The following is a 13,490-nucleotide window of genomic DNA, read 5'->3' on the forward strand; positions in this document are numbered from 1 at the left end:
CCATTTTGAACAGATAGGATGTGCAGACTGGCCTCAATTATTCTTAATTTGTTAAGTTGTTTTGCATCCCAATATGTGACCCATTTTAGAGAAGCTTCTGTGTCTGTTGTTAATGGTATTTATTTGCCATTTGGTGTTTATGTCGATATCTATTATTGCTGAAATCAAGGCAAAAACATATTTGCAGGAATCTGTGGGGAAAGTTCTAGAGAAGTGGATAGTAGGACCCAAGTGTTATGACTGGGACAATGGGAAAATGGGAGCGGGTATTTATCTGCTAATGGTAGGAGGAGAAAATTAAGGAAAGAGAAAAATAAAAAGGAGAGGGATAAAGAATATTGCAGGTGACTGTAAGTGGAGACTGCTCATTTGTTTCCCAGCCACCCAGACAAATAATCACACAAAATTTTATTAATCACAATATTGTTTAGCTGATGACTCAAGTATTTTTCTATCTAGCTTTTACAACTTAAATTAAGCCATTTTTATTAATCTGTTTATCACCAGAAGGTTGTGGCCTACTGCTAAGTTATTGCATCTTTTCCCTTTAGTAGTTTCATGATATCTCCCTGACTCTGCCATCTTTCTCCCTGCATTCAGTTTAGTTTTCCTTCCTTGTTCTATTCTGCCCTGCCATGGACTGAAGCAACTTCTTTATTAACAAATGGTAATAAAACACAGTCACAGCATACAGAGGAGAATGTCGCATCATCTCCCCTTTTCTGACTAAATAAAAAAGGTTTTATCTTTAACGTAATAAAATTACATAGACAAACATGTATCAAGCCAAGATTTACAGTTATAATATTTCTTTGTGAGTCTAAAGTTTTATATCTAACTTATTTTTTATCAAAATTAAGGAAAATTATAACTGTCTTCAACTCTATGAAAGATCAGATTAGAATACAATATTACCTAAATAAACTGGAAGTACTTTGTAAGCAACTTCCAAAGTTCTAGAACTGGCATAGACAGCTTGATGCTTAATCAGTCACCTAATGTTCTTCTGTAACATTGGGGTATCCATCTTCAGCCTGCATACTTTCACTATTCATTGAGATTAATATTATTTTTCCTAAAATTATAAAATGTGCAGTTTTCATTTTAAAACTTCATATGAATTTACTGGTAAGATATGTAGTAAATGGTGAACATGCAAAGAAAGTAAAATAAAGTAAATTAGTCTGAAGTTTTATTATAAATGAAATATGAATAAGTTTTTATTAAAATAATGCTCACTTTGCTACTGCATTTTCTTTCAGACATTTGCACAAGTAACCTGTCCCAAAGGTTCACAGATCAGAGCATAAGATATGCAAGAAGATATGCAAATATGACCTGCCTTTGCTTGTGAAAACCAGCTCTGCTATGACCCTGCAGGTCACACAGAGGACTCTAGCCCTGTCTTCCCATTTGAAGATCAACACTGAAAACATTACAATCAACATGGGATTGGGGTTGAACTGGGTTTTCTTGGTTGTTGTTTTGAAAGGTAGATAACAAGGGATACCGAGTGCAAGATTAGGTGTGAGTGATAGAGATAGTAGATGTGTGACAGTTTCTTGATCACTGTTGTCTCTATTTGCAGGTATACATTGTGAGGTGCAGCTGGTTGAGTCTGGTGGAGGATTGGTCCAGCCCAAGGAGTCATTGAGGCTCTCCTGTGCAGCCTCTGGATTCACCTTGACTAGCTATGCCATGTACTGGGTCCGCCACGCTCCAGGGAAAGGTCTGGAATGGGTTGCTGCCATAGGAGTTAAAAGTAATAATTATGTAACCTATTATGCTGCCTTAGTGAAAGACAGATTCACTATCTCCAGAGATGATTCCCAAAGCATGGTTTTCCTTCAAATGAACAACCTGAGATCTGAGGACACAGCCATGTACAAGGGACACAGTGAGGACTCTTGTGTGAGAGCCCAACCAAAAACCTCTCTGCTGTGACCTGTGACCAGCAGGGGGCGGTCAGCACACATGAAGCATAGAAGTAGGCATAATTGATACTTTTCTGTGTAATCTGGGAGCCCTCTCTTACTGATGGTTTTCTGAAGATCATGTTTGCAATTATATACTCTAAAAATTGTTCCTGTCTTTGAAAATAAGCAAGTCCTTCTTTGGTTGATTTCTTAAAACAAATATGACATCTAATCCTAATTCAACTAAATGCAGAAAGTCTATGAGACCAAGAGTGGTCCCCAGGATCAGCTGCAGGGGAAGCTCAGGGGAAACTCTAATAGACTTTTCACTCAGACAGCGGGTAGTAAAGACCCTTGACTAGAGCAATGTTAGTAATTCAAGGGGAGCCAAGTGGAAGGAGGGGCTAGGCTCATTCACAAGTAAACACTATGTTCTCCAATCCCCTCTCCTCTTCTTAAGGACTGTAAACATAAGGCTAAGATGTGATGGAAATGAAATTTTAATAAAATGCTTTTCCTAACTGCATTTCTTCATTGTATACTCTCTTTCTCTGTTGAATTGCAAAATTACAGTTCTGACTGTAGTGCACCTAATTTAGAGCTCAGTCCCTCATCTGGAGTTAAGGGATAACTTAATGTATGATCTGGGAACTATGTATCCTGTGTGTTTTTAATGTGGATTCCCAGATCCTGATCTGGATGACTTCAGTTATGAATTTATTCTCACTATATTCATAAATTTCCTGATAGATCTGCCTCTAAGACTCAAAGAGTGAGCAGCTTTAAACTGACAACAAAGATCCAAAAGTCCTCATGCTGGTGATAATGTGAGCATATGCTTTTCCCAATACTGAGTCAATATTTTGATGAAGATATATTTCATCATTTATAAATGCTGATAGCTACTTGGATATGACAAATTAGTTTTCTCGAACAGAATCTCACTGGGGAAACAGACCACTCTCAATGATATTCCCAGCATTACATCTTTTGTGGTTCTTTGTCTATCACAGGGCATTGCATTTGTTTTTCTGCTTTATTTTACCACATAGACCCTTTGTATATATTATGTCCTCATGGGATTCTTGAGTATGTGAATGTGTGTATGTATTTCTGTGTTCGTGTGTGTGCATATTGACATCTATATCTGTTTCTTGTGCTCTTTCATTACTACTTTTCACATTTGTTCATTTACTCTTCTTTCCGTTTTTCCATTTGTCTTAATCTGAGGCTCTTTTACTTTTAATCCATAGGAGCCTGTTTGGTTTTTGTGAGAGTGGATATGAGGAGAGATGGGGAGGAACTAGGAGGACTGGGATAAAGGAAACTGTAATCAGAATGTATTGTGTGGAACAATTTATTTCTCAAGAAAAAAATGAAAGAAAAATCTTAAAGAAATTATTTCTAAATATAATTTCTGATGGACCATTGATTTTCTCTGCCATTTTTATTTCATATAATTTATGTGATCAATTTTATTTCTTTTTTTATTAAAAATTTCCACCTCCTCCCTGCCTCCCATTTACCTCTCCCCTCCACTTCCCCTCCCTCTCCTGTCCAAAGAGCAGTAAGGGTTCCTGCCCTGTGGGAAGTCCAAATTTCCACCCTCCATCCAGAACTAGGAAGGTGAGCATCCAAACAGGCTAGCCCCCAAAGCCAGTATATGTAGTAGGATCAAATCCAGTGCCATTGTCCTTGGATTCTCAGCAGCTCTCATTGTCCGCCATGTTCAGGGAGTCCAGTTTTATCCCATGCTTTTTCAGTACCAGTCCAGCTGGCTTTGGTGAGCTCCCATTAGATCAGCCCAACCATCTTGGTGGGTGGGTGCACCGATTGTGGTGCTGACTTCCTTGCTCATGTTCTCCCTCCTTCTGCTCCTCCTTTGGACCTTGGGAGATCAGTCCTGTGCTCCAATGTGGGGCTCTGTCTCTATCTCCATCCATCGCCACATGAAGGTTCTATGGTGATAAGATATTCATCAGTATGGCTATAGGATCTGGACATTTCCGGCTCCCTCTCCTCAGCTGCCCAATTAACTAACTAGCTGGGGGTATCTCCCTGGACACCTGGGAACCCCTCTAGAGTCAAGTCTCTTGCCAACCCTAAAATGGCTCCCTTAATTAAGATATATACTTCCCTGTTCCCATATCCATCCTTCCTATATCCCAACCATCCCATTCTGCCAAGCTCTCCTCATCCTCTCCTTCACACATTTCTCTCCCCATGTCCCCTTAACCCCATCCCACCACACCCTCAAGTTCCCATTTTTTGCCCGGTAATCTTGTCTACTTCCAATATCCAGGAGGATAACTATATGATTTTCTTTGGGTTCACATTCATATTTAGCTTCACAAGGATCACAAATTATAGGCTCAATGTCCTTTATTTATGGCTATAAACCAATTATGAATGAGTACATCCCATGTTCATCTATTTGGGTCTGGGTTACCTCACTAAGAATAGTGTTTTCTATTTCCATCCATTTGCATGCAAAATTCAAGATGTCATTTTTTTACTGCTGAGTAGTACTCTAATATGTATATGTTCCAAACTTTCTTCATCCATTCCTCCATTGAAGGGCATCTATGTTGTTTCCAGGTTCTGGCTATTACAAATAATGCTGCCATGAATATAGTTGAACAAATGCTTTTGTAATGTGATAGGGCATCTCTTGGGTATATTCCCAAGAGTGGAAGTGCTAGGTCCTGGGGTAGGTTGATCCCGAATTTCCTGAGAAACCACCACACTGCTTTCCAAAGTGGTTGCACAAGTTTGCATTCCCACCAGCAATGGATGAGTGTACCCCTTACTCCACAACCTCTCCAGCAAAGGCTATCATTGGTGTTTTTGATTTTAGCCAATCTGACAGGTGTAAGATGGTATCTCAAAGTTGTTTTGATTTGCATTTCCCTGATCACTAATGAGGTTGACCTTAAGTGTCTTTTGGCCATTTGAACTTCTTTTGTTGAGAATTCTCTGTTCAGTTCAGTGCCCCACTTTTAATTGGGTTAATTAGCATTTTAAATTCTAGTCTCTTGAGTTCTTTATATATTTTGGAGATCAGACCTTTGTCTGTTGAGGGGTTGGTGAAGATATTTTCCCAGTCAGAAGGCTGCCTTTTTGTCTTAGTGACAGTGTCCTTTGCTTTACAGAAGCTGCTTGGCTTCAGGAAGTCCCATTTTTTTCAACATTGCCCTTAATGTCTGTGCTGCTGGGGTTATACATAGGATGTGGTCTCCTATGCCCATATGTTGTAGAGTACTTCCCAATTTCTCCTCTATCAGGTTCAGTGTGTTCAGATTGATATTGAGGTCTTTAATCCATTTGGACTTGAGTTTTGTGCATGGTGATAGATATGGATCTACATTCATTCTTCTACAGATTGACATCCAGTTATGCCAGCACCATTTGTTGAATATGCTTTCTTTCATCCATTGTGTACTTTTAGCTCCTTTATCGAAAATCAGGTTTTCATAGGTTTGTGGGTTAACATCCAGGTCTTCTATTAGATTGCATTGGTCGACTTCTCTGTTTTTATGCCAATACCAAGCTGTTTTCAATACTGTAGCTCCATAATAGAGTTTGAAGTCAGGGATGGTAATGCCTCCAGAAGTTCCTTTATTGTATAAGGTTTTTTGGCTATCATGGGTTTCTTGTTTTTCCATATAAAATTGATTATTGTCCTCTCAAGTTCTGTGAAGAATTTTGATTGGACCTTGATTGGTGTTCCCTAAGAAGTAAAGGGCAACAGAATTAGAACAGGACATTGTACATTGAGATTTAAACAGACTCTGGTTTCCATTGTCAATTTCATTACCCTCAGAGCTTATGGTGTAGTTGACATGTGAGATATCCATGCTATAACACCAGAGAGCTTCTTAGTTAAATAGAACCCATATGTTAACCCAACAAAGGCCACATTGCAGTCCTATTGCCTCTGTATAAGCATGAAGCATTTATTAGCATAGATCAAGGTGATGTGGGCCTTACCACTCTGAGAAATATTTTTGGAAAAAAATGTCCCAAGACTTCTCAGCTGATATCGTAGGTATCCATAGTCCTGCTGATCACTGGTGTTATCAAGGACAGCAGTCTCCAATGTTCTCTGCTGGTGTGTAGTGAAGAGGTGAGCAGGCCTGCTTTTTGGCCTTCCCAGCTCCTGCATGGCTAGCTTTACACCCAAAATAACAACACACAAATTGTATTCATTTAAACACTGCCTGGCTCATTAGTTCTAACCTCTTATTGGCTAACTCTCACATCTTAATTAACCCATGTCTAATAATCTGTGTACCACCATGAAGTGGTGGCTTACCAGGAAGATTCTCACCATAGTCCGTCTTGGGTAGGGGAAGCATGGCTTCTGCTTGACTCTGCTTTCTTCCTCCCAGAATTTTGTTCTGTCTACTCCACCCACCTAAGCGCTGGCCTATCAAATGGCCAAGGCTATTTCTTTATTAACCAATGAAAATAACACATAACAGATGACCCTCATACATCATTGGGGTCTTATTGAACCATGCTAATCTCAATAGTCCTTCTCACATCACAATTAATTGTTGACCCTAAGGTGATTCATGTGTCCATTGAACCATTAAAAGGGAGATCACCAAGACCAGTTGGAATGGGACTGATGGAACATGTGATCAAACTGGACTCTGAATGTGGCTGATGGTGGAAGCTGACTGAGAAGCCAAGGACAATGGTGATGGGCTTTTATTCAACAGCATGGACGGGCTCTGTGTGAGCCTTGTCACCTTGGATGCTCACCTTCGTGGATTTGGGAGGAGTTGGGAGGACCTTGGACTTCCCATAGTGTAGGCCTGGAGAGGGAGGGAGTGGGAGTTTGGGTGGAGGGGAGGGGAGAAAAGGTGGAGGAGAGAAAGAGATGGAAATTTTTAATAAAAATAAAAAAGGTAATTTATATTAATATAAGTGATGAACTGATTTTCAGTAGGATAGAAGACCTCTGTGTGCACAAGGACCAGGATGGAACAAAGAATGCATTTCCATAGACAGATTTGAGACTCAGATATCACCATGTTGTTGCCTAAAACAGAATCTTCTTTCTGTTCATTCACAAACAGGATCAATTATTGATCTAACAAATACCCTCCCTCATGAATATATAAATGACAGAGGTCCTGGTTGTAAATAATAGAGTTTCTGGTTTTAAATAAATGGATCTCCATAAGCTCTACAGCAGCATATTATTACACTTTTGTCCCTAGTCCCTGAGCACACGTTTTCAACATGAACTGATGCTGGATCATGTTCAGCCTGGTGGCAGCAGCTACAAGTAAGTGAATATTTAGTCTTAGGCATCAGGGGGGAATGAGAGTGAAATGACAATGACAGCCACTATTTCTGCTCCACAGGAGTCCTTTTTGAGGCTCATCTGTAGAAGTCTGTGTCTGAATTGAGGGATCCTGAAGCTTCAGTAAAGGTGTACTGCAAGGGTTTTGAATCATGTCTTCCCCATTTCCAATATGAGTAGGGTGAGGAAGATGCTAGCATGTGGGCTTGAATGGATTAGAAACATAATCCCAACCACTGGTAGAATAAAGTATAGGCAAAATGTTTGAGGACAGAGTCACTGTCTATGCATACACCATGTTCAACACAGCCTACATTGACTCCAACATCCTGACACCTGTGGACTCTGTTATTTATTACTGTGTAAGACACAGGGTCACAGCACACATATGAGGCATGTCAGAAACTCTGAAGTAGCAAGAAGCTGCCTTGGTGCTGAGAGGAGAAAGAAGAGTAACATGTAGACTTGCTCAAAATTGTAGTTAACTTCTAAGGAAAGTAATAACAGGACTAAGAATAAATTCTATTGTAGAGGAATTTTCTTAGTCATACTTCATAAAAGATTCAGAGAGGAGGAAGCTTCATATTAATAAATTTGATACATTTTCCCATGTTGATACTAATATCAGCACAGGTTACTACCATAACTGGGTTAATATCTTGGAGCAGATGTGTTTGATCCCCTATTAAATCAAAGTCTAATTCTCAGCAGATGTCCAATATTATTTTTCAATTAGTATTAAAATTGGTTTCATCATTCCAGTTTTTATTCATGAGATCTGAGTGGTAGGTTCAGAGATTAACCACTGATCACAGGTTCCACATTCATAGTCTTTCCAAGTCCCAATACCTGCCTTGTACTCATAGCATATTGCATTGCATTGAACCACAGAGACACAATGCCATTTTGGGGATACATACTCATTTGAATGAATATCTCAGCAAGAATAAACGTGGAGACACATGGCATTTGTGATCTCTGGGACTTGTCATTGAGAAGGGTAGCTGAGAACAGTGACCTGTCTGCTTGTTCTTCCATCACAGAATTCCTCCCCATGAGAAATCTGAATGCTGTGAATAGATGTTATCATCCTAATAACACCTTTTAGCTAATGTGAATATTCTTTTACAATTCTAAGTTAGAACCTTGCAGCTGTGTTCTGAATTAAAATTCTGCTATACTCATTGATTGGTGTCCTGTCCAATTGTTCTGGCAGGGGCATCATCCATCAGAATATGGAAACAGAGGCAGACCCACTGAGAATTTCACAGAAGATGTGGAGAAAGAACAGTAGGAGCCAGAGGGTCAAGAACACAACAAGATAACTCAGAGAATCAACTAACATGACATCATAGGGATTCACAGAGTCTGTACTAGTAATGAGACTGCCTGCAAAGGAATGGGCTAATTCTGCTGCATATATGTAGAATTGGGTATCTTGGTCCTCTTGTGTTCTTCCTAACAGTAGGCACAGGGAATGTCTAAAACTCTTTTACTGGCTTTGGGAACCTACTTGTCATACAGTGTCTCCTTGCTAAGTCAAAGTACATGGGAGGTGATTAATCTTACTGTACCTTGATAAGCCACATTTTGTTGATACTCATGGGATACCTGTCCTTTCCTCGACAGAAATAATGAGGAGTGCAACAGAGGAATGTGCATGGAAAGCACTGGGAAGAGAGAAGGAAGCAGGAAACTGGCCAGGATGTAAAATTAGAAAATTTATATAAAAATTGAAAATAAGAAATAATGATTAAAATATGAGGGAGTTACCAAAGTGCACTGCTACTTTCCTCCAACTGCAACATATGGATTGCTCAATATGTAGAAAAAATTTGAACATTCTAATTCAGAAGTGAATAGATTCTGCAAGCACAATGGATATAGCATCTAACATGGATGCAAGCCTTTAACTGAAGGTCCAACTACATAGCTGCTTTACAATTCTGCTAGAAGAGCCACAGCATCTTATATTACTTGCAAGAGACCTCAGGCTTCTGAGCTGATAGTGATTGTTGGGTCCATAAGAATAAATTTGTGAGTAGCTGAGACATGTCATTACTACTTGGGACTTCTCATGACACCAGAGTACATATATAGCTTTTTGTGTTTCCCTTCTGTGATAACAGTTGCTTTTCAAGAACACTTACTCTCTGGGATTTTAGAACAGAGTTCACTTTTAGTGAAGAAATGTATGGTTACTTCTTACTTGATGAATCTTTGAATTATATCGTGACCTTTTTGCAACTCTTAGGACTCACGTACTCAAAGCATATAATGTCTTCTCTGACTCAAGTCTTTTGTCAATAGATAGTAATTATCCATATCCTATAATTGACTCTATATTTCCTTAAAACCACAGAGATCCATATGCATATTATTAAATTTATCCATATGCCAATCAGTGTGCCAAGTCTTTCTCATGAGTATTCTCATATGATTGCACATTGGTGGCCTGTAATTGATTTATATGATTTTCAGTGATCTAATTGTGCCATCAGGTATCCCACTTATAAGAAATATTGGGTTCACATTTAATAAACCTTCATAGACATTCTCCTTGATTTGTACAGTCTAGGTATTCTATGAGTAGTAATTCCAGATAATGATTCATGACGTTCCAGAGGACTGGACTGTAGGAGTTATTGCTAACCTCCTCCACAGGTAAATTACCTAGCAGACACTCCAGACAGCTGCAGAAACACATCTAAATTGGTTCTCATTTCAGCTGAGATATCTGACCACCGAGAAAACAATTGTGTTCCTATCTGTGAGTGAAACACAGTAAGAGGGTATGATCCAGGTTTCAAATGCAAACCTATCTGCAAAGAAACTCAGGAATAGTGCAAGTCATGCTCAGGCCCTTTGGTGGTGAAGATGCATCAAACAATGAAACAATAACACAAAGAACTACTGTGCATTTATACTTAATAAAACCAGGTCCCAGACAGATGTGAATTGGGAAATAATCCACAAGTAAAAGGTGGGTGAGAGTGCTAGAAATCAATGTGTTCATGTATTTTTGGAAAAGTCTCACATAATTCCATAGACATTGCATCAGATCAGCACATGCTGCAATAATCACAATGATTATGTTAGGAGCAGACTCTCATGCCATCTCTCAACAATTTCAGGGCCCAGAATTTTGTGAATATATTTTATTATATGAGGAGGATGTCTCTGTGAAGCCATATGGATTAATCAGTCAAAGACTCATGAACATTGCCACACATGATAGCCATCAGCATCCTACCAAACTAGACTATGAGGTGAAGATTTATGGACACCACTCTGACAAGAACAGAAGAAGAAATGCCAAATTAAGTCTATTCAGCATCCTTAACTGTAAGGAGAACTGTTCCTTTATAATGAGATGTTGCCCTGAGGGTGCTGCCCTATGGACTGAAAGACCCAATGACATCATACCAACTATGGTCAGCGATAGAAGAGAAACCATGCAACTGATTGGTTCAAGCTGCTTTTCTCCTGCAATATTAGGCACAAATGATTCATGGTCCTGTTAGAACAAAAATTATGTGAGTAGCTTGGCTTTCTGTATCATGAATTTTTGAGTTACACTTCAGAAATTTAAACAGGCATATTGAAAAAAAATACTGTGTACTCTTGGATTCTCTCATTCCTGGAAGCACCCTCTAAATTCATCATTCCTTGTGAAAACATTCAACTCCTGTAAAGCTTTACTAATACATTGTCTGTCCAAGAATAATAGGATCCTGAATTCAGAGTGGTGGACAGAGAGAGATAAAACTTTCTAAAGAGACATGCTCTCTACACAAGAGGACCCTTGTCAAAGGATCTTCTCTCCCATTTCATTCCCTTAAATACATGCAAATACATTATGGTAAATATATTGGGTTACATTTGAAATTGGCTTGACATATTTCTCCTCAATGTGAAAGTATTTTTATTGAATTTTACCTGGTCTGTGAAGGTCACAGTTTTCCTTTGACTCCTGTATCTGAGTGTTTTGGGAATTCGTACATGAACACCTGGGGGAATACAGCTGTACTCAAGATCCATTGTGCTTCTCTGAGTTCAGGTGCTCTCCCCCAGTTGTAACAAGAAGAAAGCTGCAAATACACAGGTCTGTCCTTATTGTATGTATTAGAAAAAGGAATTTCTAGAACTGGATCTACTCAAGAAGAGACTGGCTTTGAGAGAGACACTGATGATCATATAGGCATAATTTAAAATCCATCTCTCAATTACCCAGTCATCATCACCTAAGGACCAGAGCCATTTCTCCCTGCAGCTGAGCACTGTGAGCACTGAAGTTGCAGGGATGTTGGTGCTCATGGCAGAAAATGACACTTCTGTGTGAGCCTTGACAAGCCAACCTGCAGGGGATCTTAGAACTAGAAGGGGCACAATAGTACCAAGAATCCCTAGTAAAAAGATGAGGTTTGAGTGGAGGTTGCTCTGTATTCTCTGTGGTGTCCTTTTTAAAATCTACTAACTGAACTGTTCTTGCTGTTACTGACATGTGATATTTCCATGCTCAAGAAGGGTAAATATTATTAATAAAAATTTTGCTGTTTACAAGAAACACACCTCAACCACAAAGACAGGCACCTACTCAGAGTAAAGGGTTGGGAAAAGGTTTATCAAGCAAATGGCCCTAAGAAACAAGCGGGTGTGGCCATACTAATTTCCAACAAAGTTGACTTCAAACTAAAATCAATCAGAAGAGATGGAAAGGGACACTTTATACTCATAACAGGAAAAATCCTTCAGAATGAAGTCTCAATCCTGAATATCTATGCCCCTAATATAAAAGCTCCCACTTATGTAAAAGAAACACTTCTAGAACTCAAGGCAGCCATCAAACCACACACACTAATAGTTGGAGACTTCAACACTCCTCTCTCACCAATGGACAGGTCAATCAGACAGAAACCTAACAGAGAATTGAAAGACTTAATGGAGGTAATGAACCAAATGGACTTAACAGACATCTATAGAACATTCCACCCAAATAGGAAAGAATATACCTTCTTCTCTGCGGCTCATGGAACCTTTTCGAAAATTGACCATATACTTGGTAACAAAGCAAACTTCCACAGTTACAAAAAAATATTAGTAACCACCTGTGTCTTATCGGATCACCATGGATTAAAATTAGAATTCAACAACAATGCTACCCCCAGAAGGCCCACAAACTCATGGAAACTGAACAGTCAACTACTGACCCACACCTGGGTCAAGGAAGAAATAAAGAAAGAAATTAAAGTCTTTCTTGAATTTAATGAAAACAAAGACACAACATACTCAAACCTATGGGACACAATGAAAGCAGTGCTAAGAGGAAAGTTCATAGCACTAAGTGCCCACTTAAAGAAAACGGAGAAAGCACTCATTGGTGACTTAACAGCACACCTGAAAGCTCTGGAAAAAAAAGAAGCAGACTCACCTAGGAGAAGTAGAAGACTGGAAATATTCAAACTGAGGGCAGAAATCAACAAAATAGAAACACAGAAAACAATCCAAAGAATCAATGAAACAAGAAGCTGGTTCTTGGAGAAAATCAACAAGATTGACAAACCCTTAGCCAATCTAATCAAACGGCAGAGGGAGAACACGCTAATTAACAAGATCAGAAATGAAAAGGGGGACATAACCACAGACACAGAGGAAATTCAGAAAATCATTAGATCTTACTACAAAAGCCTGTATGCCACAAAATTGGAAAATGTAAAAGAAATGGACAGTTTTTTAGATAAATACCATATACCAAAGTTAAACCAGGACCAGGTAAATGCTCTAAATCGTCCTGTTAGTCGCGAAGAATTAGAAACTGTTATCAGAAACCTCCCTACCAAAAAGAGCCCAGGACCAGATGGTTTCAATGCGGAATTCTACCAGAACTTCCAAGAAGACCTAATACCTATACTCCTTAAGGTATTTCATAATATAGAAACACAAGAGTCACTGCCAAATTCCTTCTATGAAGCTACAGTTACCCTGATACCTAAACCACACAAAGACTCAACCAAGAAAGAGAATTACAGGCCAATCTCACTCATGAACATGGACGCAAAAATTCTCAATAAAATACTGGCAAACCGAATCCAAGAACACATTAGAAAAATTATCCATTACGATCAAGTAGGCTTCATCCCAGAGATGCAGGGCTGGTTCAACATACGAAAATCTATTAATGTAATCCATCATATAAACAAACTGAAGGAAAAAAACCATATGGTCATCTCATTAGATGATGAAAAAGCATTTGACAA

General features: G+C 39.0%; 1 gene segment (V, D, J or C); it reads left to right on the forward strand.

The window, feature by feature from the left end:
- The first annotated feature begins 1,446 nt into the window (after positions 1-1,446).
- LOC119819810 lies at positions 1,447-1,944 on the forward strand. The segment is given in 2 exon segments: positions 1,447-1,492; positions 1,589-1,944. Coding segments are annotated over 2 exon segments (402 nt in total).
- The last annotated feature ends 11,546 nt before the right edge of the window (positions 1,945-13,490 follow it).

The sequence above is a fragment of the Arvicola amphibius genome, chromosome 7 (assembly GCF_903992535.2).
Source record: "Arvicola amphibius chromosome 7, mArvAmp1.2, whole genome shotgun sequence".
Lineage (NCBI taxonomy): Eukaryota > Metazoa > Chordata > Mammalia > Rodentia > Cricetidae > Arvicola > Arvicola amphibius.